Source organism: Saccopteryx leptura, chromosome 13 (assembly GCF_036850995.1).
Source record: "Saccopteryx leptura isolate mSacLep1 chromosome 13, mSacLep1_pri_phased_curated, whole genome shotgun sequence".
Taxonomy (NCBI): Eukaryota; Metazoa; Chordata; class Mammalia; order Chiroptera; family Emballonuridae; genus Saccopteryx; species Saccopteryx leptura.
In genome coordinates, this window is record NC_089515.1 from 31,971,181 (window position 1) to 31,997,352 (window position 26,172).

General features: G+C 48.4%; 1 protein-coding gene across 2 annotated transcripts in view; it reads left to right on the plus strand.

Annotated features, from left to right (window-relative positions):
- Positions 1 to 26,172, plus strand: part of ALDH18A1 (aldehyde dehydrogenase 18 family member A1) — a 55,357-nt gene that overhangs the window by 24,935 nt on the left and 4,250 nt on the right. Inside the window, exons 6-16 of one of the 2 annotated variants that reach the window (XM_066355141.1) lie at positions 1,958 to 2,116; positions 2,553 to 2,643; positions 7,179 to 7,303; positions 8,663 to 8,807; positions 9,479 to 9,552; positions 12,217 to 12,310; positions 15,339 to 15,559; positions 18,366 to 18,503; positions 21,456 to 21,651; positions 21,750 to 21,871; positions 25,058 to 25,244. In XM_066355141.1, coding sequence (XP_066211238.1) covers positions 1,958 to 2,116; positions 2,553 to 2,643; positions 7,179 to 7,303; positions 8,663 to 8,807; positions 9,479 to 9,552; positions 12,217 to 12,310; positions 15,339 to 15,559; positions 18,366 to 18,503; positions 21,456 to 21,651; positions 21,750 to 21,871; positions 25,058 to 25,244 — 1,552 coding nt within the window. The remainder of the gene's footprint in view (positions 1 to 1,957; positions 2,117 to 2,552; positions 2,644 to 7,178; positions 7,304 to 8,662; positions 8,808 to 9,478; positions 9,553 to 12,216; positions 12,311 to 15,338; positions 15,560 to 18,365; positions 18,504 to 21,455; positions 21,652 to 21,749; positions 21,872 to 25,057; positions 25,245 to 26,172) is intronic. The other variant, XM_066355142.1, reaches the window with a different exon arrangement.

Consider the following 26,172-nt stretch of genomic DNA (forward strand, 5'->3'; position numbering starts at 1 on the left):
GCTTCCCCAAGCTATCAATATTTTTAATCTCCATCCCAGCAGCTGGTACAGGGCCTGACATTTCAGAGTTCCTCAATAAATTTTTTATTGAATGAGTGAGTGAATTATTTCCCTTAGACATGTTACTGTTTTGTCTCCATCACCCACGTTTTATGTCATTCAGATTACTGTTATCTTAGTTACCATGGCCAGACCCTGGGTCAGGGCTTAGTGTTGTTGCGAGTCAGGGGCGCAAAGAGAGATCAGCAGACAGAATCATCGTGGACTAGCAAAGGACCGCCGCTCGCTCAGGCAAATGGCGCCGAGTTCGCGCTGTGTCGTTTTTTTTTTTGTTTTTTTTTCATTTTTCTGAAGCTGGAAACAGGGAGAGACAGTCAGACAGACTCCCGCATGCGCCCGACCGGGATCCACCCAGCACGCCCACCAGGGGCGACGCTCTGCCCACCAGGGGGCGATGCTCTGCCCATCCTGGGCGTCGCCATGTTGCGACCAGAGCCACTCTAGCGCCTGAGGCAGAGGCCACAGAGCCATCCCCAGCGCCCGGGCCATCTTTGCTCCAATGGAGCCTTGGCTGCGGGAGGGGAAGAGAGAGACAGAGAGGAAGGGGGGGGGTGGAGAAGCAAATGGGCGCTTCTCCTGTGTGCCCTGGCCGGGAATCGAACCTGGGTCCTCCGCACGCTAGGCCGACGCTCTACCGCTGAGCCAACCGGCCAGGGCTGTGTCGTATTTTTATTCACAATATTTCAAAAAGCTTGTTTACTTAGAAATTGGCATAGTGTCAAGCATAACCTTTACTTAAAGATACATGGAATACATCTGCATGATAGCTTAGTAACAATACAGTATCAAAAGGCGTTAATTGCTATTGCTTCTATGGTTCCCACAACATTCTTTATCTCAAGGGATAACCTTGAAAGGAACAGAAATCTTAGGAGAATGTTTTACTGAGAAAAAAGCCCAGCAACCGCTTTCAGTCACATAGACCTGTTTCATTGACCCGCCTTTGAATCACAAAACAATTCTCTTGGCAAAACATTCTTTTCTTGTTGGCCGTGTTCCCACCCAAGGCCATGCAATGGGTTATTCCACTACAGCTTAGCTTTCCACTCTTTCAGGTCCTTCCTTCTTGACCACCTCTCTCCAACCATTCTTCCTTCGGCCTGCCTTACACCACAAGAACCCTCTTCCTTAAACATCAGAGGTTTTTCGGTGAAACGTATGCATGAGCTTCAGGGTTTGTTGCCGTTTAGTTTCTTGCCATCGTCCCCATTACCTTTCTCTTTTGCTGAACGCTGTGGACTCAAGCAGGGAAGCAGAACTGACCACCAGCCCGTTCCCAGCTCTCCGCTCCGCCTCTGAGCAGCGTGTGTCCTCCCCTCCCCTGAGCTAAGTTATGTTCTGTCAGTTTGCTTCTAACCATTCACTTCCATAACCCTCCCAGGTTAATCCCACATGCTCACGTCTCTGTTAACTGCAGCGTGCCTGGGCTGCCAGGCACGAACAGTGACGACACGGTCCTGTTTCCTTGTCTCCCATACACCTTTCCCAGCGAGGTGAAGCATTCGTTCATTGGCTCACCAGATGTTTCAGGGCCTGCGATGGCCAGACCCTGAATCAGATGCGAGGATACCAAGATACTTTAGAAATTAATGGCAGTCATTAGTTTCCCCAGTATCCCTCCAAAGTAGGTACATTAATTTTCTTAATTTTGTAAATGGATGAGATTTGGTAACTGACTGAGAATTACTTTTGCAAGAAGACCTCCAAGTGACTTAAATTTTTCATCATCTCTGGGAGAATTGGGTAAGCATCCAAAAATTTGTGTTTCGTTCCAGTCTGTATGGGACCTGAGAAGCCTAAAGTTTGGCTCTTCCAGTTTTAACATCTCTTGTGTGCATTCCTAGGAATTTCATCGTTTTTCTCCCTCCTGCGTTTTTGATCCATTTAAACCTTGTAGATTTTGGTGACCAATTTGGATTTCCACGATGAACAGAAGCGCCGGAACCTCAACGGGACACTTCATGAGCTCCTCCGAATGAACATCGTCCCCATTGTCAACACAAATGATGCTGTTGTCCCGCCAGCTGAGCCCAATAGTGACCTCCAGGGGGTAAATGTGGGTAAAATATTTCTAAGGGTCGAGCATGCTGGAAGACACTAATGCCACGCTATGCTGCATGTACTAACACTGGAGGTTTGGCGCTAAAAGGCGGAGAGACTGGGAGAGAAGATGGCATTGATTGTGAACATGGTGCATAAGCTCTTCTGGAATGGAAGGGTTTCACGCAGCAGGGGGAGGTGTGATAGCGGTCTGAGACGGTGCTGTCAGCATGGCTGTGTGTGGCAGTGGGTAGAAGGGTGCATGTTTGGAAAGCGGGGTTGCCAGCAGTCCCGGTGTTTTGCAGATGGAAGGGGCCTGTGAAAGCTGTCCTCCACTTACTTAGGGTCATTAATTTTGCCTGCCGGAGCGTAGCTGAGTGCTTTTGTGACCCTCTGTTTGAATTGTATAGCTCACTCACTCACTCACTCACGACTTTTTACCTGCATTCCAGGTTATTAGTGTTAAAGATAATGATAGCTTGGCTGCCCGGCTGGCTGTGGAAATGAAAACTGACCTCTTGATTGTTCTTTCAGATGTAGAAGGTACAAGTAATGCCTTTTTTTTTTTTTTTATCCAGCCTTTGTTTTAAATACTGCACGTGTGAGCACATGAGTTTCCCTCTTTGTTTGAGTCCTGCTGACCCTTTTTATTACGAACCATTATTTTTTGAGCCGTGTGGGCTGACAAAGGGTTATTATGACTCAGAAGAAGATGGGGGAGTCTGGGAGATGCAGTTTAAATGCTGAAAGGTTGTCATTTTCAAGCACTTTAGTTTCACTTCTCATATCAACTTTATGGACATATAATACAACATACCATACCATCCATCTATTTAAAGTTTACAATTCAGTGATTTTAAGTGTCTTCATACAGTTCTTCAACCTTCACCACAATTTTAGAACATTTTTATCACCACAGCAAGGATCCCATGCCTGTTAGCACTCCTCACTTCCCCACAAACTCTCCCGCCCAACACGACCTTCAGTCTACATTGTCTTTATTGATTTGCCTGTTCTGGATATTTTATATAAGTGGAATCATACACTAATGCCACTTTGAACCTTCATGTACAAGTTTTAGTGGGAACATGTTTTTTTATTTCACCTGGGAGCAGAATTATTGGATTATATGGTGTAACTATATGTTTAGCCTTTGGAAGAAGTGCCAGACTGTTTTCCAAACCATGTATACTATTTAATCGTGTAAACCATTTCCAAAATGGCATGAAATACACCATTTTATATTCCCAGTCACAATGTCTAAGGGCTTTTGTTTCTCTACATCCTCACCAGTACTTACCTTTTGTCTGCCTTTTTTTTTCTTTTGGTGACAGAGACAGACAGAGAGAGGGACAGATAGGGACAGACAGACAAGAAGGGAGAGAGATGAGAAGCATCAGTTCTTTGTTGTGACTCCTTAGTCTCCATAGTTATTCATTGATTGCTTTTTCATATGTGCCTTGACCAGGGGACTGCAGCAGAGCGAATGACCCCTTGCTGAAGCCAACAACCTCGGGCTCAAGCCAGCAACCTTGGGCTTCAAGCCAGTGACCTCTGGGCTCAAGCCAGTGACCATGGGGTCATATCTATGATTTCAGGCTCAAGCCAGTGACCCCACACTCAAGCCAGTGATCCTATACTCAAGCCAGATGAGCCCATGCTCAAGCCGGCAACCTCGGGGTTTCAAACTTGGGTCCTCTGCATTCCAGCCCAGTGCTCTATCCACTGCGCCACCACCTGGCCAAACTATCTGCCTTTTTGATTAGAGCTGTTCTAGTGAGTGTGAAATGATACGTCATTGTGTTTTCGATCACTTTTTGTTTTTAATGTCGTTAATGAGGCAGATTATTTTAACTTGGAGCCAATGAAGAAAATCCAGGCTGTGTGGCTATTATATCTTCATTGTCACTCTAGTCCTTTCTCCCTCCTCGTGGAGGGGCCTCTCTTTTCTCTAGTCTGACTCTCCATTCACTCTTCCCACTTTGCTGAACTGTTCCCATTTACATTTGGATCCATGAGGAGTATGGCAGCTCTGTCAGAAATGAGCCAAACCTACAGGACCCCCAAATTTATCATTACATTCCCAAGAGGTCAGAAGACCTGCCTCGTTCCCAGCCCACACCCCAGGCAGGTGAACGTGGCAGGGTTTGTTCTCCGGTTCGCACTCTAGCCGGGTAAGGTCAGAGCAGGGCTGCAGGGCCAGAGAGAGTGGGTTGATTACTCTCCTGCCCACGTGGGAGATCCGGGAGTCCGTACAGATGCGTCAGTGTCTTCACCTGTAGGAAGTCTTGGTACCATGTTTACCCACTGTGGATGTGAAATCTCAGGATAGTAATGGCTCATTTGGGGTAAGAGTGAACCATCCTAGAGGAGAAGGCATTTCAGTTCTTCAACAGATTTTTTTTTATTAAATCTTTTCTATTAAATTTTTACTGTGTGAAGATACAGTGCTGGGTACTTTATAAGTGTTGATTTATTTAATCCATGTTACAACCCTGCAAAATAGGGAAGGTAGCCCAGTTATTCAGATGAAGAAATTAAGTTTTAAATTAACATCAATTAAATGGCTTATCCAAACTCACATAGCTAGTATTTGGCAGAGGCCAATTTTAAATCTTACTCTTTTCAATTAAAAAATCTTCACTTGGCCCGGTCTGTGTAGCTCAGTTGATTGGAGTGTCGCCTCAGTGCACCAAGGTTGTGGGTTTGATCCCCAGTCGGCACATAAAGGAATCAACCAATGAACATATAAATAAGTGGAACAACAAATTGATGTTTCTCTTTGTCTCTTTCTTCCTTCCTCCCCCCTTCCTCTGTCTCCTTTCTTAGTAAAAGTAAGTAAATAATAAATCTACCCTATTCCCTCTGAAGGATGTGAATTTGTGAGATCAATATATAAAACCCAATATGAACTAGACTCAGTGAACAGTTTTTCTGTAGCCCTATTCATCAAAATTGGCTATCACAGGTTTATGCTGTTAACTCTTAATTGGTTATCCACTGAATGTTGATGTTTAGAAAATATCAGGCCCTGGCTGGTTGGTTAAGTGGTAGAGCATTGGCCCAGCATGTGGATGTCCCGGATTCAATTTCCAGTCAGGGTACACAGGAGAGGTGCCCATCTACTTCTCCACCCCTCCTGACCCCCCTCTTGCTTTTCTCCCTCTCCCCCTCTTCCCCTCTCCCCCTCTCCCCCTCTCCCCCTCTCCCTCTTCTTTCCTCCTGCGGCCATGGCTTGATTGGAGTGAGTTGGCCTTGGGCACTGAGGATGGCCTCTGCCTCAGGTGCTAAGAAGAGCTTGGTTGCTGAGCAACAGAGCAGTGCCCCAGATAGGCATAGCATCATCCCCTAGTGGCCTTGCTGGGTGGATCCTGGTCGGAGCACATGCAGAAGTCTGCCTCTACTTCCCCTCCTCTCACCGAATTAAAGGAAAAGGAAAAAAATTTATACACACGCACACACACATATACATATATCAGAATTTTAAATATCCTCTGTGTGGGTTTGAGAGGCTGATAATAAAGGAAAAAGAGTAGTACACAAAAATATCAAAATGCTAGGACCTCTATATGTCTCTGGAGAAATTTTGGCTTAGAATTGTCCAACCTTTTCTATCCTGTTTATTGTATGAAGCAAGAACAGCCTCCTCAGAATCCAAGCCTGTAGCCTCAGTGCACAGAATCTTCTGGGAAGAACTCACCCTAAATCCTGGGAGCTGGGAAGGGCTGGGTTGAGGTGGACAGAGGCTGTGAGAGGTGACTTCCCCTGTTACCGCTGCACACCAGCTTGTTCTTACTGGACACCGATTTCCTCCCTCCTCTGACCCCCACTCCCCTAGAAAGGATGTGTACAGCAGGGCTGTGCTAAAGGTCTGGGATAATGGAGCAGAGGGGTGTATTTTAGTATAAGAAAAGCATCCCTGCCCTAAAGGTCCTGCAGCCAGTCCCCGACCAGGTGACCAGGTGCCCTTCCTGTCTGTGTCCCTCTTGGCTTTGTTGCGACTCCAGTTCTTCAAGCCCCTCTTCTCCTTCCATGGCTCCGAATTGTTCGAAGTGAAATTGTGAGAATTTAAAATTTGGATTGTATGCATGTAACATTTCATGTAACTCTTATTTCATGCCACTGTGCTCAGTTATAAAAGGGACATAGCCTTTGTGATAATAACTCCGGACTGAATGTGAGAGTCACGCGCTCTTTTGCTGACTCAGCCTGACCTTCACTTGGCTCACCCACAGCATGGGGCGTGTGATTAGGGTGCTGTGAGAGTTAATGAGAACCAGTTTCACATTTCGTCCTGCTGGGAAATAGTCACATTAAACAGTGGATGGCTGCTCTGCTCTTTCTGCAGCAGTCACTCGCCCCTTAAGGTTCCGCATCATAAATAGCAGTGGCGGGGAGGAAGACAGCTTTCTGGTAGACTGTGAGCAGGGCTAATGCATTTTGTGCCAAGGATATGGCCATGCTCTGATGCTGGCAAACATTTATTAAGCCCAGTAATAAAAGTATGTAAGGCAAGTCTGACCAGGTGGTGGTACAGTGGATAGAGCATCAACCTGGGACTCTGAGGACCTAGGTTTAAAACCCCGGTGTTGCCGGCCTGAGCGTGGGCTCATCTGGCTTGAATGCGAGGTCACCAGCTTGAGTGTGGGGTCATAGGAATGACCCCCATGGTCGCTGGCTTGAACCCAGAGGTCAGTGGCTTGAGCAAGGGGTTACTGGTCTGACTGGTGCCCCCTGGTCAAGGCACATATGAGAAATAATGAACAGCTAAGGTGCTGCAACTACAACTTGATGCTTCTCATTTCTCTCCTGTCTCTCTCTCTCTGTCTCTGTCTCTCTCTCTCTCTCTCTCTCTCTGTTGCTCACAAAAAAAAAATGCGTAAGGCAAGTCCTCCTAGAGCTGTTTCTCAGTGTGGGGGTACTCCGGTGGTTTCTTGTTCTCTTTTCTGGGTTGTGCTGGTGGAGCAGTGGAGTCCGTCTGAATGAATTAAGTGCAGAGCGGTTGGCAGTGCCTGGGAGGCTCTCCTGGGGGACACGTACTTCATTAAAGCAGTATTATCGTCTCTGTTTACTTTTAGGCCTCTTTGACAGCCCGCCAGGGTCAGATGATGCGAAGCTCATTGATATATTTTATCCTGGAGATCAACAGTCTGTGACATTCGGAACCAAGTCAAGAGTGGGCATGGGTGGCATGGAGGCCAAGGTGAGAATCTGGTTGGTGCCTTTACATGATTAACAGTTATAAAACCAGACGCTGTTGCGTCGTCTCTACTTTTGTAATTGTTTGGGGCCGATGGTTCCCATACTGGACACATACAGTCCTGCATACACACATATCTAAACAGGGGCTTAGTGCTCTTCGTGTCCCTGTATTTAGTCGTGTCTGTGCATGCAGTCTTCTTTTTTTTTTTTTCCATTTTTCTGAAGCTGGAAACGGGGAGAGACAGACAGACTCCCGCATGCGCCCGACCGGGATACACCCGGCACGCCCACCAGGGGCGACGCTCTGCCCACCAGGGGGCGATGCTCTGCCCATCCTGGGTGTCGCCATGTTGCGACCAGAGCCACTCTAGCACCTGGGGCAAAGGCCACAGAGCCATCCCCAGCGCCCGGGCCATCTTTGCTCCAATGGAGCCTTGGCTGCGGGAGGGGAAGAGAGAGACAGAGAGGAAAGCGCGGCGGAGGGGTGGAGAAGCAAATGGGCGCTTCTCCTGTGTGCCCTGGCCAGGAATCGAACCCGGGTCCTCCGCACGCTAGGCCGACGCTCTACCACTGAGCCAACCGGCCAGGGCCAGTCTTCTTACTGATGTTCTAGAGAGTGTTCATATTGTAAACTCCTTAAGGGCAAGGTCTATATAGTTTTCCTAATTCATAAGTTCTCTAATACAATTAGCTCAGATATTTTTTTGATGAAATCTAGCAAAAATTCTCTCCTATTAATTGTTTTAAGAAGTTATACCCTAAGGCCCTGGTTGGCAAACTGCAGCTCATGAGCCACATGCAGCTCTTTGGCCCCTTGAGTGTGGCTCTTCCACAAAAGACCACGTGCGGGCGCTACCTTGATGAGGAATGTACCTACCTATATAGCTAAGTTTTAAAAATTTGGTTCTCGAAAGAAATTTTAATTGTTGTACTGTTGATATTTGGCTCTGTTGACTAATGGGTTTGCCGACCGCTGCTAAGGGGTGGCATCGTCTATAGCAATGGCAGAGATGAGAACCAAAGCCCCCTTTACAAAAGCTAAAAGCTCTCAACTTCTAGGCAAAAGCCAGACTGGACACTAAGTTGAGGCACGGTATGTCACATGTAGAAGTCATGGGTCACAGTTCAGAGTCTTAGGACACGCTGAGCACAAGGGACAGACTGGTTCATCTTGGGCAGCACGTGCCACAGTCGGGCTGGGAAGGGCTCCTGGGCTGGTGTGTTTGAGCCGAATCATCCCTTTTACACTGAAATTGCTCAGTATCACATTGTATTTTATACTTTTCTGCAAATGTAAAGTGCAGGTGACGAGAGCCTGCGGAGATCTGAATCTCACCTTGGGTCTGACCTCTCGTGGTAGGTGAAGGCAGCCCTCTGGGCTCTGCAGGGCGGCACCTCTGTGGTCATCGCCAATGGGACCCACCCCAGAGTGTCCGGGCATGTCATCACAGACATCGTGGAGGGAAAGAAGGTTGGCACCTTCTTTTCCGAAGTAAAGCCCGCAGGTACGTAGTTCCTCGTGGAACCCTGTGTCTGTGGGTGACAGCTTCAGATACCACGGCGAAGCCGGAGCTGAGGGCTCCTGGTCTGGGAACAGAGGCCCAAAACTGACATGCTGATGGCATGAAATATGGGTGGTTTTGAACACTATTTACAAAACTGGGTTTTGCTTTGCTTTTGCAAAATATATCTAACCTGCCTAGCTAGGCCTCCTAAGTCTCTCTAAAATCACTAAGTTAAAGACTATCAGCAGCCATTTTATCAAGAAACATGCTAGGCCCCTGCTGGATGCCAGACACTAGTAAACACTAGAGCTGGGTAAGAGATGGTATGTGCTCTCAAGTGGGCACAGACACCAACTTGCATTCTGATCTACATTGAGAAGTGCAAGTACATTAGAAAATACAAGCCAAAGTGGGATTGAAAAGAACTCTAGAAGACCCGAGTCACATCGTCTACCCCAGAAATGGAAACACGTTTCTTGTGTTTGTGCCTGAGTTAACCCAGTACAGTATATCCTTTGACCATTTCATTGGTCAGAATAATCTCCATATGTGCAACAGGCATACTAAGACCCCGGCTGTATGGTCCATGCGTGTGCTGAGCCGTGTACGTGCTGAAATAGTGACAGGGAACCAGGCTGAGCATGATCTGATATCTGCAAATGTGCTTACAGGCCCTACTGTTGAGCAGCAGGGGGAAATGGCTCGATCAGGAGGAAGGATGTTGGCCACTTTGGAACCAGAGCAGGTAATAACCCTAGCTGATAAGTTTTGTTCCTTCTTGGAGTCATGCTGTGAGGTTTAGTGCACAGTTAAGCCCGATGCCTTCCTCTTTATTTCTTGTGTCCCCCAGAGTTTTCCAAGTTACAAGTCTGATTCAGATTTGCTCTACCTTTTGTCTTTTTCTAAATTTTGTTTTCCCTTTTGTCTTTTGTAGGCTAAGACCTAAGGTAACTTTTCATGACTGATGTTTTGATCAAAAACATCATGAAAATAATGAGACCAGGAAGGCTCCCTAACCCTTCCATAAACTGGGCATGCAAATATAGGAAAATTACTTGTCCAGTCCATCCGAATCATCTGACTGACCTGTAAGGTAGACGCTCACCAGCCTGCCTCCGAGTCCCAGCCCAGCCCTGTCCACGAGGAATCGGTCAGTCTAAGTGGCAGAGGTGATGAGGCTGGAAGTGCAGAGAGATCATGTGGAAGCTGGGGGCTGGCTTCCCGAGGATCGGTTGTTGAGGATGGATGTGAGAGTGATATAGTAGGAAAGCAAAGGAAGAGCCTAGCTCAGCTTCTCTGTCTGTTAAACCATTTTGATGCCTTCAGTAACCACCACATGGACCCCCACATTTCCTAATCTAGGCGGGAAAGGGCAGGGTTTCTTTCAGTATCCAGGACTGTCATTTCCCCCTTGGACTGAAGTAATTAAAGAAATAATTGTCAAAAAAGAAAAACTAGGTGGCCTGACCAGGTGGTGGCGCAGTGGATAGAGCATCGGACTGGGATGCGGAAGGACCCAGGTTCGAGACCCAGAGGTCGCCAGCTTGAGCACGGGCTCATCTGGCTTGAGCAAAGAACTCACCAGCTTGGACCCAAGGTCGCTGGCTCCAGCAGGGGGTTACTCAGTCTGCTGAAGGCCCACGGTCAAGGCACATGTGAGAAAGCAATCAATGAACAACTAAGAAGTCGCAACGCGCAATGAGAAACTGATGATTGATGCTTCTCATCTCTCTCCGTTCCTGTCTGTTCCTGTCTATCTCTGCCTCTGTAAAATAATAATAATAATAAATAAATGACAAAAAAAATATGTACAGTACTATACCGTTAAAAAAAAAAAAAGAAAAGAAAAACTAGGTGCAAAAACATACCTGGGAAATTACTGTATAGAACTAGTGATGTTGGCCCTGGCCGGTTGGCTCAGTGGTAGAGCGTAGGCCTGGCGTGCAGGGGTCCCGGGTTCGATTCCCGGCCAGGGCACACAGGAGAGGCGCCCATCTGCTTCTCCACCCCTCCCCCTCTCCTTCCTCTCTGTCTCTCTCTTCCCCTCTTGCAGCCGAGGCTCCATTGGAGCAGAGATGGCCTGGGCGCTGGGGATGGCTCCTTGGCCTCTGCCCCAGGCGCTAGAGTGGCTCTGGTCATGAAAGAGTGACACCCCAGAGGGGCAGAGCATCACCCCCTGGTGGGCAGAGCGTCGCCCCTGGTGGGCGTGCCGGGTGGATCCCGGTCGGGTGCATGCGGGAGTCTGTCTGACTGTCTCTCCCCGTTTCCAGCTTCAGAAAAATACAAAAAAAAAAAAAAAAAAGAACTAGTGATGGTAAATGTGCTACGATACGTGTGTCATGCTGATTCAAAGTGCCCTGGCCATGTCTCCTGGGTAGATTATATAATTCCTCATACCCCCTTCCCAGCCTTGGGCCAAGGTTTGCTAATCATAATCATCAGAAGTCATAAAGAGGAAGAGAAGTGCCTAACTTGGTGGTGGCACAGTGGATAGACCTTCGGCCTGGGACACAGAGGACCCAGGTTTGAAACCCTGAGGTTGTTTGAGCACAGGTTCACCAGCTTGAGCGTGGGGTTGCTGGCTTGAGCATGGGATCATAGATGTGACCCCCATGGTCGTTGACTTGAACCCAAAGGTCACTGGCTTGAGCCCAAGGTCGCTGGCTTGAGCAAAGGGTCACTTGCTCTGCTGTAGCCCCCCCCCCCCCCGGTCAAGGCACATATGAGAAAGCAATCAATGAGCAACTAAGGTGCCACTACGAAGAATTGATGCTTCTCATCTCTCTCCCTTCCTGTCTGTCTGTCCCTATCTGTCCCTCTCTCTGTCTCTCTCGCCAAAAAAAAAAAAAAAAAAGGAAGAGAGATAAGAAAAAATAGGGGGAGATTAACAGTGAGAGAGGAAGAAAAAAAATAGGGGTAGTGGTGGGAATTGAATGATAGGAAGTAAAAAGATTTCAGTCACTGGTGACCTTGGACTTAGGAGCAAGGCCTAGCCTGCTCAGAAGACCAGATTTAAAAGGACAGGTGGCCCTGGCCAGTTGGTTCAGTGGATAGAGTGTCGGCCCGTCATGTGGACATCCCAGGTTCGATCTCCAGTCAGGGCACACATGAGAAGCAACCATCTGCTTATCTTCAGCTCCCACAACCCCTTCACTCTCTCTTTCCCTCTCGCAGCCAGTGGCTCAGTTGGTTTGAACCTCAGTCCCAGGCACTGAGGATAGCTTGGTTGATTTGAGCATCAGCCCCAGACGGGAGTTGCCGGGTCAGTCCCGGTTGGGGTGCATGTGGAAGTCTGTCTCTCTATCTCTCCTCCTTTCTCTAAAAAAAAATAAATAAAACAATAAAATAAAAGGTCAGGTGTGTGTTCTTGGATTAATGTTTGTTTATTAATGTTTACCTTTCTTCCTAGAGAGCAGAAATTATCCATCATCTGGCTGATTTGTTGACAGACCAGCGCGATGAGATCCTATTAGCCAACAAGAAAGATTTGGAGGAGGCAGAGGGTAAATACCACACAATTTGAAGTCACTGTTAAGGAGGGTTTTAAGAATTATATCATAGTCTACTAAAGTCAAGGTTGAAATAGAAGAAATTATATTTTGAGGGTTGCTGGTTAGTGTTCATTGGGCTCTTTCAAACTATACACACTACTTCCACTCCCTTTCCCAAATACTTGAGTGCAACCCCTCAAAGGGGCTTTTTTTATTCCACATATGACTATTATGGCAATTTCAAACCAAAAATGGAAAAGATTGAGGACCTCACTGTTTTAGAAATTGAGCTAACAGCAGCTAACATTTCTTCATGCTTTTCTGTGTTGCCAGGCATTGTGCTAAGGACTTCACAGCCAGGATCTCATTTTATCTTTCAATGTAGCACCTGTGAGGTGGCTACTATTTATTATCCTGATTTTATAGAGGAGAAGACTGAAGCACAGAGAAATAGTCGACATGCCTAAAACCATAGGGCCAGAGACAGACTTGGGATTCAAACCCAGATGGACCGTGCCTGTAAAATAGTTATAGAATAGCTTATACAGCCTGTGCTGAAAGTTAGCTTAACTCTTAGTGAGTTAACCAGGTTGCACTCTGCCCAGAGTTGGCAGCAGGTGCAACCGGAAATGCCCTTGAGCTGCTGATGGTGGAGTGAGTGGGGCAGCTGGACTCACTTTACAGACAACTAAATATGGAGTCAGGTCGGCCCTCAGCCTTTCTCTCCCCTTTCGCTCCCTTTCCTTAGTTCTCTGTCTTTGGCACCCTAAAATAATGGGGGTTGATTTTATGGGGCTTTTTATTTTCTCGTCTCTTGAATAAATTGTCTTAAATGAAACACTCAGCTGAGTGTTGCTCCCCTCAGGGAGACCTGGTAAGGCTCATCACACTGTTGTCGTTCCGGAAGACGTGTTTGAGTCGTTGCCTCGGAACTTCCTTTGGAGTTTACATGTGGTCTTTCTGAATTTTTGCAGTATTGGAAAGTCATAAAATAAGCGTTCAGAAATGGAAGAAATCTTTGATAACATCCAGTTCTTTAATTCAAAGTAAAAGAATTAAGACCCACAGAGGTTAACATTGTTTTTCAAGGTCACACTGCTAGGGATTGGCTGAACTCTGACTTCCGATCCCAGGTATCTGTCTGGAAGTTGACGAGGACACACAGTTGCTTAAGAACAAAGTCCTGGTAATCCCCGTTGACTCAGTAAACCCATCTCAGGAAATTTATGCTAAGAAAACATTTCAAGAGGAGAAAACAGCTCTATATGTAAAGATTCTTAGAGCAAGATCATTTATCACACTGAAAACAGCAGACAACCTGAGTGTCTGGTAACGTAAGTGTGCTTAAGTGCATTAACCTGTATCAACTCAATGAAAATTTAGTAGTAATTAAAATTATTTTTGCAACATGAAAAATGTACATGCCTTGTAAGGTGAAAAACTAGAGTGTAACATTTAACATGCACTATAATTAAAATTTGATTTTTAGCACATGGGGGAAATGTGAAGAAAATTAACTAACTGATAAAGTTAAATGATACTAATATTGTTTGGTAGAATGATGGTTTAATTTTTTTTCTTTTCTTTTTCTTTTTTTTGTTTTTTTGTTTGTATTTTTCTGAAGTTGGAAACTGGGAGGCAGTCAGACAGACTCCCGCATGCGCCCGACCGGGATCCACCCGGCACGCCCGCCAGGGGGCGATGCTCTGCCCATCTTGGGGCGTCGCTCTGCCACAACCAGAGCCATTCTAGCACCTGAGGCAGAGGCCATGGAGCCCTCCTCAGCGCCCGGGCCAACTTTGCTCCAATGGAGCCTTGGCTGCAGGAGGGGAAGAGAGAGACAGAGAGGAAGGAGGGGGGAAGGGTGGAGAAGCAGATGGGCGCTTCTCCTGTGTGCCCTGGCCGGGAATCGAACCCAGGACTCCTGCATGCCAGGCCGACGCTCTACCACTGAGCCAACCGGCCAGGGCTAACTTTTTTTCCCCTTAAATGTAAGTTTGGATCCTCTCCTCCAAAGTAGAAATCTTTTTATTATCTGGGTAGGTATGGCTATAAAAAAGAAAGGGAAAATTATTATAATCTCATCATAATATTAACCACAGTAATGATTTGTGATGTCTGATTCCATATAATTTTCCTGAGTATACATACATGCATATATTAGAATATGTGTATGTATAGAGACTCACTCCATGCATGCTGTTGTATTTAATTTAAAGAAAGTTTTATATATGAATTTGTAATTCTATTTGTTTTTATTTCAAAAGAAAAAATTTTCATTGCTTCTAATTATGAAAATCATTCATTATAAAAGACTAAAGTGCCTGACCTGTGGTGGCGCAGTGGATAAAGCATCAACCTGGAAATGCTGAGGTTGCCGGTTCAAAACCCTGGGCTTGCCTGGTCAAGGCACATATGGGAGTTGATGCTTCTTGCTCCTCCCCCTTCTCTCTCTCTCTCTCTTTCTCTCCCCCCCCCTGTATAATGAATAAATTAAAAAATCTTAAAAAAAGACTAAAGCAATGCAGAAATGCAGACAGCAGTCATCACAGTTCTTGATGCCTTCCAGACATGTGAACACGTAATGTTTGATAAATAGGACCCTAGCATACATGCTGTTTTGTAGTTTTCCTCTTTCACAAACTATATTCTGAACAGCTTTCCGTAGTATTTAATATAGCTATTTTATAATAACTGCATTGTAGCCCGTTGTCTGAATTTATAGTTAGAATCCAGTTTCCCACTAGTATAAAAATGCTGTGATAAGTATCCTTGTTACATGCAAGCTTATTCATGCAAATGACAAGTTTCTGGAACTGAACTTGCAGCACAAAGATGTGTGAGTTTACCTACCTTTATATGATGATTAAACTCCCAAACTAGCCCCCCAACACAAAAATGCTGTATAAATGGCATGTCCCTGTCCTCCCGAGAACCCGTTAAGTTCCTGTCTGTCCCTCACACAGCACCGCATGCTCAGTAGAGCAGTAGCAGCCTGCCCAGATCTGCTGCTCTCTCATGTCCTCTTCACACCCCTCAGGGAGACTTGCAGCACCTCTGATGAAACGCTTGAGCCTCTCCACGTCTAAACTGAACAGCCTGGCCATCGGTCTGCGGCAGATTGCAGCCTCCTCACAGGACAGCGTAGGGCGTGTTTTGCGCCGGACCAGAATTGCCAGGAACTTGGAACTAGAACAAGTTACTGTCCCAATCGGCGTCCTGCTGGTAATCTTTGAGTCTCGTCCTGACTGTCTACCCCAGGTATGTGACTAATGCTGAGTTATGTCTCCCACAGATTTTTTTTTAAGTGAATAAGTTTTACCCTTTTTTTCTCCCAGAGATAATTTTGAGACTTTATTCTCAGGTAATTTATGTTATTGATTCTTCCAGTACTTTTTTTTTTTTAATTTAAGTGAGGAGGGGAGATAGACTCTCATATGCGCCCTGACCAGGATTCACCCGGCAACCCCAGTCTGGGGCTGATGCTCTGTCCTTCTGGGGACAGTGCTCACAACTGAGCTATTTTTAGCACCTGAGGTGAAAGCTCCTTGGAGCCATCCTCAGTGCCCAGGGCTAACACACTCGAATCAAGCCATGGCTGTGGGAGGAGAAGAGAGAGAAACAGACGGTAGCTTCTCCTATGTACTCTGACCGGGAATTGAACCTGGGACATCCACATGCCAGGCCGACGCTCTACCACTGAGCCAACCAGCCAGGACCCCAATAATTCTAAAGTAGGTATTTGCCCATTTTACAGCTGAAGAAACTGAAGTTTACAGAAGTTAATAGTACTGTGAAACTTATAAGGGTGGGTCTGGGCATCGAGCCCAGCTGAATCTCCCATACCATGACACGAGGGCACATGTCCAGATACCTGAGCCCTCTGGGCACTTTGTTCCCTGACCACGGCACCCCTGCTGGCCGCCTGCAGGGTCGTTTATATCATAGCTGGTTTTGCCCCTGTTAAAAAAGCTCCTTTATTACCAGTGTCACAGATGGCTTCCCGTAGGTACATCTCTTAGAAAAAGAACTTCTGGTAGGAATGGAAACTAGACTAGACTCCTCTTTAAGGAATTATTACCGGCTGATGTTGCAAAGTCATGTATTAAAGGGCTTGGCAAGCAGCCATGCTTGCCTTGTCCTAAACTTTCTCCCAGAAACCCGAGACCGCACCCCCACTGGACTGTGTCCAGTAGGGTGATACCAGCTCTCCTTTGCACTAGCCACGAAGTTTCAAAGAAGGTTTATTGAAAGACATACAATCACACCCCCTTTTTACTGTAGGGTGTAAGTGACCATGGAAGTCCAGAATGCTCTGTGGAGGCCACTCCCTGGCATGACCTAAAACCAGCCTGTTCCCCAAGGGACTCCCATGCACGACCCCTTCTGACCTGTCTCTCAGAAATGCCTGGCGGGAACTGCAGAACTCGCCTCTGCTGAAGAGTGGCCCCGAGTCTGCAGGCTGTGTCCATGGAGCTTCTCTGCTCCCTTTCAGCTGTATTTGCAGACACGTCGCCGTGAAAAGGTCTCCTGGTCAGCCAGCTACAGCTGAGGTTGCTCACTTGGAGTGTGAGCCTGGGAGAACATCAGACTCCTTGAATCCTAAAAGTCGTATGTAGAATTCAGTGTGTACATTCAGCTGGAGAAAGTTTATGTAACTTTTATAAAGGTTTCATAAGCAACAAAGTAAACGAAAAAAAAAAAAGATTAAGAACCACTAATCTGGAGATTAACATATTCAGGCAAGGTTTTTCAGTAAAGAGTCTTCCACTACTTAACAAAAACAGGAAGATTTTCATTTACCCCAGGAGCATTCAGAAGGTGAAGAAGCTTCAGGCCTTGAACGATCAGGTCAAGGAAATGAGTTCTCTGCTCAAGGAGGGTGACTAATCCTCCTCCTAGTTGGCTTTCCTACCCAGACAGGTTTGTGCTCCTTTCCCAGCAGTCTCTGCCGGAGCTGCCCGGGGGCTGGTGGGGGCTCTGGTCTTCTCCGGGGTCTCAGCACCAGGCGCTTAGAGCTCTCAGAGCAGCTACAGGGCCAGAGTAAGATGCGGCCAGAAATGCCGTGCAGCCTCAGCTCCAGTCGAGAACAAGCACCTGAGCCTGGCCTGTGGTGGCGCAGTGGATAGAGCGTCCACCTGGTCACCAGTTGAAAACCCTGGGCTTGCCCAGTGAAGGCACATATGAGAAGCAACTACTCTGAGTTGATGCTTCCCGCCCCCAACCCCTGCCCCACATTCTCTCTTTTCTCTCTTAAGAAAAAGGGCAAGCGGCCCTGGCCGGTTGGCTCAGTGGTAGAGCGTCGGCCTGGCGTGCGGGGGACCCGGGTTCGATTCCCGGCCAGGGCACATAGGAGAGGCGCCCATTTGCTTCTCTACCCCCACCCCCTCCTTCCTCTCTGTCTCTCTCTTCCCCTCCCGCAGCCAAGGCTCCATTGGAGCAGAGATGGCCCGGGCGCTGGGGATGGCTCCTTGGCCTCTGCCCCAGGCGCTAGAGTGGCTCTGGTCACAGCAGAGCAACGCCCCAGAGGGGCAGAGCGTCGCCCCCTGGTGGGCAGAGCTTCGCCTCTGGTGGGCGTGCCGGGTGGATCCCGGTTGGGCACATGCGGGAGTCTGTCTGTCTCTCCCCGTTTCCAGCTTCAGAAAAATACAAAAAAAAAAGGGCAAGCAGCTGAGCACCATGCCCTCCCCTGTGGCCAAAGTAAGGAGGGGACTGTGTGACTCTGGCCACTTAACTCCCGTTACTTTGCTAATGGTGCTAAGAAGACATACAGTTTAGCTTCTAAAATCCGGGTGTTTGTTTTTAGTCAGGGCTCCCAGCTCTGCCACTTACAAGCTTTGTGACTTTGTGGAGTCACCAACCTCTCTGGACTTCAGTGTCCTTATCTGTAAAGCAGGAGATAAAACAGGTACCTTATTCACTGAAATGTTGTGAAGATTAAACAGGCTAGGCCTTATAAAGTGACGAACACAGCGCTGGGCACGGAGAAAGTGCCCGGTGAGTGCTGACGCTGTGTTACTATTACTGCTCTTCCCTTTGGTTCACTGCTCTCCCCTCCGATCTGCAGGTGGCGGCCTTGGCTATTGCAAGTGGTAACGGCTTGTTACTCAAAGGAGGTAAGGAGGCCGCACACAGCAACCGGATTCTTCACCTCCTGACCCAGGAGGCCCTCTCGATCCATGGAGTCAAGGACGCTGTGCAGCTGGTAGGTCCCTGAGAATGAGCCGGGTCAGGCCCAGAGGGCCATGTCAGGTCTTTGGGTATCTGAGGCCAAGCCTAAGCCGTGTACGTCCACACCACTTCTTCGGGCAGCTTGATTGAGGAAGCGGCAGGTCCAGTGTGTCTGCTGACCCCTGCTGCCAGGGGCTTCCTTAGCCCAGGTGGGTCTTCAGTGGCTTAGGAAGGCCTCTCGGATACAGCAGGGTCCTGGCTCTATTGATCTGTTAGCCCTTCTTTCTTAGGTCACAGGGTAACAGGAGTGTCAGAGCTAGACTCTCAGGCCTGGGTTTTGCTCACTGGCAGAGTGAGTTAGGCCAAGTCAGATGAGATAAATTGGATGAAAGTTTGTCATAAACAAACATGGAGTGTGGAAGTGTCAGGTCGTGCTGTTATCTTTATTATTATTGTGGTCATTATTTTAACCATTGTCTTATATTCCTCAGCTGTCAAATGGAGTTTCTGAACTAGATGGTAAAAACTACAACATACTGATCGCCTAATGTGGGCACAGCACTCTTCTTCCTTCTCTTACTTAATCCTCTGAACAATCCTATGAGAAAAATATCAATTATTAGGCCTATTTTATAGATGGAAAAAATAAATAGGTTCAGAAGCTTAGTAACTTCTGTGAGCAAGTCACACGGTCAGTAGTCGAGTTGAGATCTAGACTTCAGCTGGCTCCAGATTCTCCTCTTCTTCCGTCGAGGTCCACTCACTCCCACATTGCAGGGTTCTGGCTGCTGGGAGAGGGTCTGTAACCCACGTTGCAGGGTTCTGGCTGCTGGGAGAGGGTCTGTAACCCACATTGCAGGGTTCTGGCTGCTGGGAGAGGTCTGTAACCCACGTTGCAGGGTTCTGGCTGCTGAGAGAGGGTCTGTAACCCACGTTGCAGGGTTCTGGCTGCTGGGAGAGGGTCTGTAACCCACGTTGCAGGGTTCTGGCTGCTGGGAGAGGTCTGTAACCCACGTTGCAGGGTTCTGGCTGCTGGGAGAGGTCTGTAACCCACGTTGCAGGGTTCTGGCTGCTGGGAGAGGGTCTGTAACCCACGTTGCAGGGTTCTGGCTGCTGGGAGAGGGTCTGTAACCCACGTTGCAGGGTTCTGGCTGCTGGGAGAGGGTCTGTAACCCACATTGCAGGGTTCTGGCTGCTGGGAGAGGGTCTGTAACCCACGTTGCAGGGTTCTGGCTGCTGGGAGAGGGTCTGTAACCCACGTTGCAGGGTTCTGGCTGCTGGGAGAGGTCTGTAACCCACGTTGCAGGGTTCTGGCTGCTGGGAGAGGGTCTGTAACCCACGTTGCAGGGTTCTGGCTGCTGGGAGAGGTCTGTAACCCACGTTGCAGGGTTCTGGCTGCTGGGAGAGGTCTGTAACCCACGTTGCAGGGTTCTGGCTGCTGGGAGAGGGTCTGTAACCCACGGTGCAGGGTTCTGGCTGCTGGGAGAGGGTCTGTAACCCACGGTGCAGGGTTCTGGCTGCTGGGAGAGGGTCTGTAACCTGTTGCGCTGCGCTCACTGACGGCTTCTGGGTTTTCCTGATGACCAGAGAGTGGGTGGAAAGCACAGATGTGAGGGGACCAGTCCCAGCTCTGCTACATCCCGTCTTAATTCAACAGGCTCTGCCCTCCCCTCTTCCTCTGATGTACAGCATGCGTTGACTATCCTGACCTTATGTGATTTTATCCGTCTGTATACATACACGTATATGTAACTACCAGCCTGATCGGGATACACAGCACTGCCAGCCCCAGAGGCTCCCGGTGCCTTCCCCGTCTCTGCCCGGCCACCACCACCAGTAACCACTGTTGACTTCTTTCACACTCAGTTTATTTTGCCTGATCTTGAACTCCATACAAATGGAATCATATAAAATGTACTCTTTTATGTTGTATTTATTTTGTTCATGATTATGTCTATGAAAGTCATCCACATTGTTGCACCCAGCGGTAGCTTTCTTTTTTACCACTGTATAGTATTTCACTTATATGCATATACTACAGTTTATTTTTTTGGTGGCAGAGTCAGACAGAGGGACAGATAGGGACAGACAGACAGGAAGGGAGAGAGATGAGAAGTACCAATTCTTCGTTGTGGCACCTTAGTTGTTCATTGATTATTTTCTCATATGTGCCTTGACCGGGGGGCTACAGCAGACCGAGTGACTCCTTGCTCGAGCCAGCGACCTTGGGCTCAAGCTGGTGAGCCTTGTTCAAACCAGATGAGCCCGTGCTCAAGCTGGCGACCTCGAGTCTCGAACCTGGGTTTTCCACGTCCCAGTCTGACACTCTGTCCACTGTGCCACTGCCTGGTCAGGCTATCTTTTCTTCTGTTGATGAACATTTGGGTTGTTTCCAGTTTTGAACTGTGCAGATTAAAGTCACTACGAACATTTTCGTACACGTATATTTGTAGTTCTGTTGTAAGTACCATGGCCATATCGGGGAAATTACAAATCAGTAAGACAAAAGATGCCTGTAATGTAAGTGTCCTAACACAAGCACCGTAGTCAGTCCAGCCAGCGTCTCAGGTTGAGGTTGTCAATAGAAGTCGTGAAGAACCATGAGTCCCTGGCAAGACCCAACGTGTCATTCAGGCCATGGTTAGAGAACCGCCAGAGCAGCCACTTGCTCTTGTAAGCCTCATCGCCTGGCATAATGCCCAGTGTATGGCTAGCTGTGTCCTCGCCCCTTCCCTGCTAGACTCGGCTGTTGGTGGGCAGGGCTGGGTCCTGCATGTTTGTCACACAGAGCACAGCACCTAACGCACCGTGTTTGATGATCACTTGCTGGACAACACTTGATTCCATGACCAGGGACTTCAGTTCTCGCAATGCCTGATTTAGTTCTTAGGAGGTGCAGACATTTGTCTGTAAAGGGGATGTTGCTACTTCTGTATTTCATGGGGATAGAAGGTACTCTTTGTCTTCTCATTCTCTGCCTCTTCAGGTGAACACCAGAGAAGAAGTGGAGGATCTTTGCCGACTAGACAAAATGATAGATCTGATCATTCCGCGTGGCTCTTCCCAGCTGGTCAGAGACATCCAGAAGGCCGCTAAGGGCATCCCGGTGATGGGGCACAGTGAAGGGATCTGCCACATGTATGTGGATTCCGAGGCCAGTGTCGATAAAGCCTCCAGATTGGGTGAGCCGATGGAGTCCCCCGTTTGCCGGGCAATGTGTGTGTTCAGTCCTGTGGCTCTGGATCGTGTTAACAAACAGTTCTTTGTCCTCCTTCTTCAGTCAGAGACTCTAAATGTGAATATCCAGCTGCCTGTAACGCTTTGGAAACTCTGTTAATCCACCGAGACCTACTGAGAACACCCCTGTTTGACCAGATCATTGATATGCTGAGAGTGGAACAGGTAAGACAGTCCACAGGATTCATACATCACTTCCTGTCTTCCATGTGGAAACTGAGAAGCCTTTGGGATTAGACCAGGAGCATCTGCCCTACCATGTAAGGCAATTCAAGAAGCAATAGTTCAGCATCTGCTATGTGCAGTCTGTGCTAAGTACACAGAGATATGTGAGACATGAAGACATGCCCCCTGCCACTGACAGTCTAGTAGACGGAAGAAACCCACACACGGGTAGCTTCACGACACAGTAGAATGTTAAGTGCTAATAGGGTTCAAGTTAAGACAGATCACAGGCGCCCACTGAATGGACTTTTGGGCAACCTTTTATTCAGGCAGCTTAGTTTAAAGTTTGTCTGAACACACATTCCTGTTTGGATTTGATTTGAAAAGAGTATGCAGAAATATTCTCAAACAAAAATTTATTGCGCCTGTCCCTCCACAGATATCTTCAATTACCAACTTGAATGTACTTTATACAGTGATTTGGGTGTCAACTATTGGTGTAATATACTCTTTTATTGAGGTTATTTTCTTACCACATCATTAGGGTTATAAACAACCAATGCCAATGCTTCCAACATAAATGTATGCTCCACTTTAAATTCCTATTGGCAAGAAAATAGATGCTCTGCAGACAAAAATGGACAATCTTAAGTTTTCTATCAGAATGTATTTTAAGCCTTAATATCTGACATCATTGCACCCTTCCTGAATTCTGTGAACGAACACAGCAGTAGCGAAGGTGGCTGCTGGCCTTGGTCGCTTTGACCAGGAGCATGTGTCTCTTCCTTCCAGCCTGTTGCTGGAAAGGAAGGCTCCAGTCAGCTTATAAATATGGTGTGGACCCAGTGGGAACCTGAAAGGATTGTTTTGAAAATGAAAATGAGGCCCTGGCCGGTTGGCTTAGTGGTAGAGCGTCGGCCTGGCGTGCAGAGGTCCCAGGTTCGATTCCCGGCCAGGGCACACAGGAGAAGCGCCCATCTGCTTCTCCACCCCTCCCCCTCTCCTTCCTCTCTGTCTCTCTCTTCCCCTCCCGCAGCCAAGGCTCCATTGGAGCAAAGATGGCCCGGGTGCTGGGGATGGCTCCTTGGCCTCTGCCCTAGGCGCTAGAGTGGCTCTGGTCGCAACAGAGCGACGCCCCGGAGGGGCAGAGCATCGCCCCCTGGTGGGCAGAGCGTCGCCCCCTGGTGGGCGTGCCGGGTGGATCCCGGTCGGGCGCATGTGGGAGTCTATCTGACTGTCTCTCCCCATGTCCAGCTTCAGAAAAAAATACAAAAAAAAAAAAAAGAAAATGAAAATGGACCCCACAAATCAAAAGGGAGTGATAGCCTGTGCTCACTGGTGTTAAGGGCCTTCCTCTATGCTTGCGGCCGGTTTGACTGGGAACCGGTACGTGCCCAGCACCACACTGGACTGGACTGGACAGGACAGGAGGAAAGCTCTCCTTTGCCCAGGAATAGAGCCCCCGGCCCTGATTCAGGCAAAGCCAGGACACCTCATTGTCCTCAGGATTTCCTTGAAAGGCCCCCAGTAGGATGAGTCCGTGTGTAGACCTCACGTGGCACCTCGTGCTGTGTTGCGGCGAGTAAACCAGCAGGGTGACTTGTACAGAGCTGGGCTCGGCAATGGGGTTTCCGTCCCTGAGAAACATGCCTGCACTCCAGGCCTGGAGGAAGTGGGGCTCCAGGTAGGAAACCATGCAGGGCCTCGGCAGCCACGAGGACAGCACAGGCACCTCTTGTTGTGATGAGCCGAGCAAGGGCTTGGTCCCAGAGAGGTATAAACACTGTCTGGGAGGGCTCTGCGAACAAGGCCCAGGTGGGACCAGACGTACGACTGGGTCCTCGGTGACCGGCCTCAGGATCCAGCTGGGGGCAGAAGTAGCCCAGAGGCAGGAGCTGGGCTGAACCTACACATGGGGCCTGACCGGCAAAGTGGAAATCTAACGAGTAACCACAGTCTGAAGTGGTTATCAACCGAGGACTCTTTCCCCCAGAGCACGCCTGGGGCTTTTCCAGGGTGACGGGAATGGCAGTGTGTGCGTGGCATCTCCCTTTATGTGAGTCCAGCAACCAGGCCACAAACGGTGGGAGTGGGGTTTTTATGGTCAAGTGTTCGCGTTAGTAAAATGCCAGCAATCGGGCTTATGTTGATAGCACGTTCTTTTTCTTTTTTAAAAAACCTTACTTGCCTGACCAGGCGGTGGCGCAGTGGATAGAGCGTCAGACTGGGATGCGTAAGACCCAGGTTCGAGACCCCGAGGTCACCAGCATGAGCGTGGGCTCATCTGGTTAGAGCAAAAATTCACCAGCTTGGCCTGACCTGTGGTGGCGCAGTGGATAAAGCGTCGACCTGGAAATGCTGAGGTCGCCGGTTCGAAACCCTGGGATTGCCTGGTCAAGGCACATATGGGAGTTGATGCTTCCAGCTCCTCCCCCTTCTCTCTCTCTGGCTCTCTCTCCTCTCTCTCCCTCTCTGTCTCTCTCTCCTCTCTAAAAATGAATAAATAAAAAAATAAAAATAAAAAAAAAAACAAAAAAAACCTTACTTACTAATTGATTTTAGAGAAAGGAAGGGGGAGAGAGGGAAGCATTCATTTGTTGTTCCACTTAGTTGTACATTCAGTAGTTACTTCCCATATGTGCCCTGACTGGGGATCAAACTTTGGTTTCTTGGAGGACAGAAGGCTGCCTTTAATAGGAAGGCAGTAATGCCTGAAAGGTGGTGGTGCAGTGGATAGAGCAACTGAACTCGGACACTGAGGTCCCAGGTTTGAAACCGTGTGGTTGCCAGCTTGAGTGTGGGACCATTGACGTGATCCCATGATCTCTGGTTTGAGTCCAAAGGTCACTGGCTTGAGCCCAAGGTCACTGGCTTGAGCCCAAGGTCACTGGCTTGAGCATGTATTAGGGGGTTACTGGTAAAGGCAGGTATGAGAAGCAATCAGTGAACAAGTAGAGTGCCATAACTATAGATTGATAGCTCTCATCTCTCTCTCCCTCCCTCCCTCCTTCCCTCTTTCTCTCCCTTTCTCTCTCTCTCTCTCTCTAAAGAAATAAGTAATAGGAAGGCAGGAAAGGAGCCTCAGGCTTGTCCTCTGCAGACTCATCCCACTGTCCGATCCTAGAGGAAGAAGTGTGAGCTTGCTTTCTGCGTTGTGTTTCTGATTCTGTACTTCCTCTGTTACAGGTGAAAATTCACGCAGGCCCCAAGTTCGCCTCCTATCTGACCTTCAGTCCCTCCGAAGTGAAGTCTCTGCGAACCGAGTATGGGGACCTGGAGTTGTGCATTGAAGTGGTGGACAATGTGCAGGACGCCATCGAGCACATCCACAAGTACGGCAGCTCCCACACGGACGTCATCGTCACCGAGAACGGTCAGTGTGCAGCTGCTTCAAGCACACGGTGCTTTTCTGCCTTGATCTCTGCGATGGTTCTGCTCCCCTCAGTCCCTCTTCGTTCGCAGGGAAACATAATCTAACCGGGGTCCCCAAACTTTTTACACAGAGGGCCAGTTCACTGTCCCTCAGACCGTTGGAGGACCGCCACATACAGTGCTCCTCTCACTGACCACCAATGAAAGAGGTGGCCCTTCCGGAAGTGCGGTGGGGGGCCAGATAAATGGCCTCAGGGGGCTGCATGCGGCCCGCGGGCCGTAGTTTGGGGACACCTGAAAACAGACTAATGATGCCAGCTGATGGTTGCATTCACTGGTTTGCTGAGTGCTTTCACATCTGCTGCCTCATTATATTATGACAGCGACCCCCGTGGGAGGAGGCAGGAAAGAGATGATTAGCTCTAAAGATGACTCCTGTGAAGAGGCGTTATCATTTAATCCACCCAACAGTCCTTCCAAGTTATTGGAATAAACCCATTTCACAGCTCAGGAAACCAAGGTTCAGGAGGATTAAGGGTGGAACCGGCTCTAATGCCATTCATTCAGTCCACAGATATGTACTGCAGGACACACTGAGGCCCAATGAGAAAGGAAGCCCGTGTGGCTTCCTGAGGACCCAGCGTGACCAGTAGTAAAAGCTGACACTGAGGGAGCGCTCTGTGTGCCCAGCCGTGCAGAGGGCTCCGTAGGGTCTGATCACGTTGTCCTCCCCTCAGCCCTGTGAGCCAAGTAGTGTTGTCAGACCCCATTTTACTTAGGCGTAGAGAGGTTCAGAAACCTGCCCAGGGTCACCCAGCTAGTGGGTGTCAGCTTGGAGTTCAGACTTACACCCTTTGGCTCAGGAGCCTATGAAGAACCAGTGTAGACGCCACTGCCGCGCTGAGGCCCCGTCTTGTGGGAGACCCGCT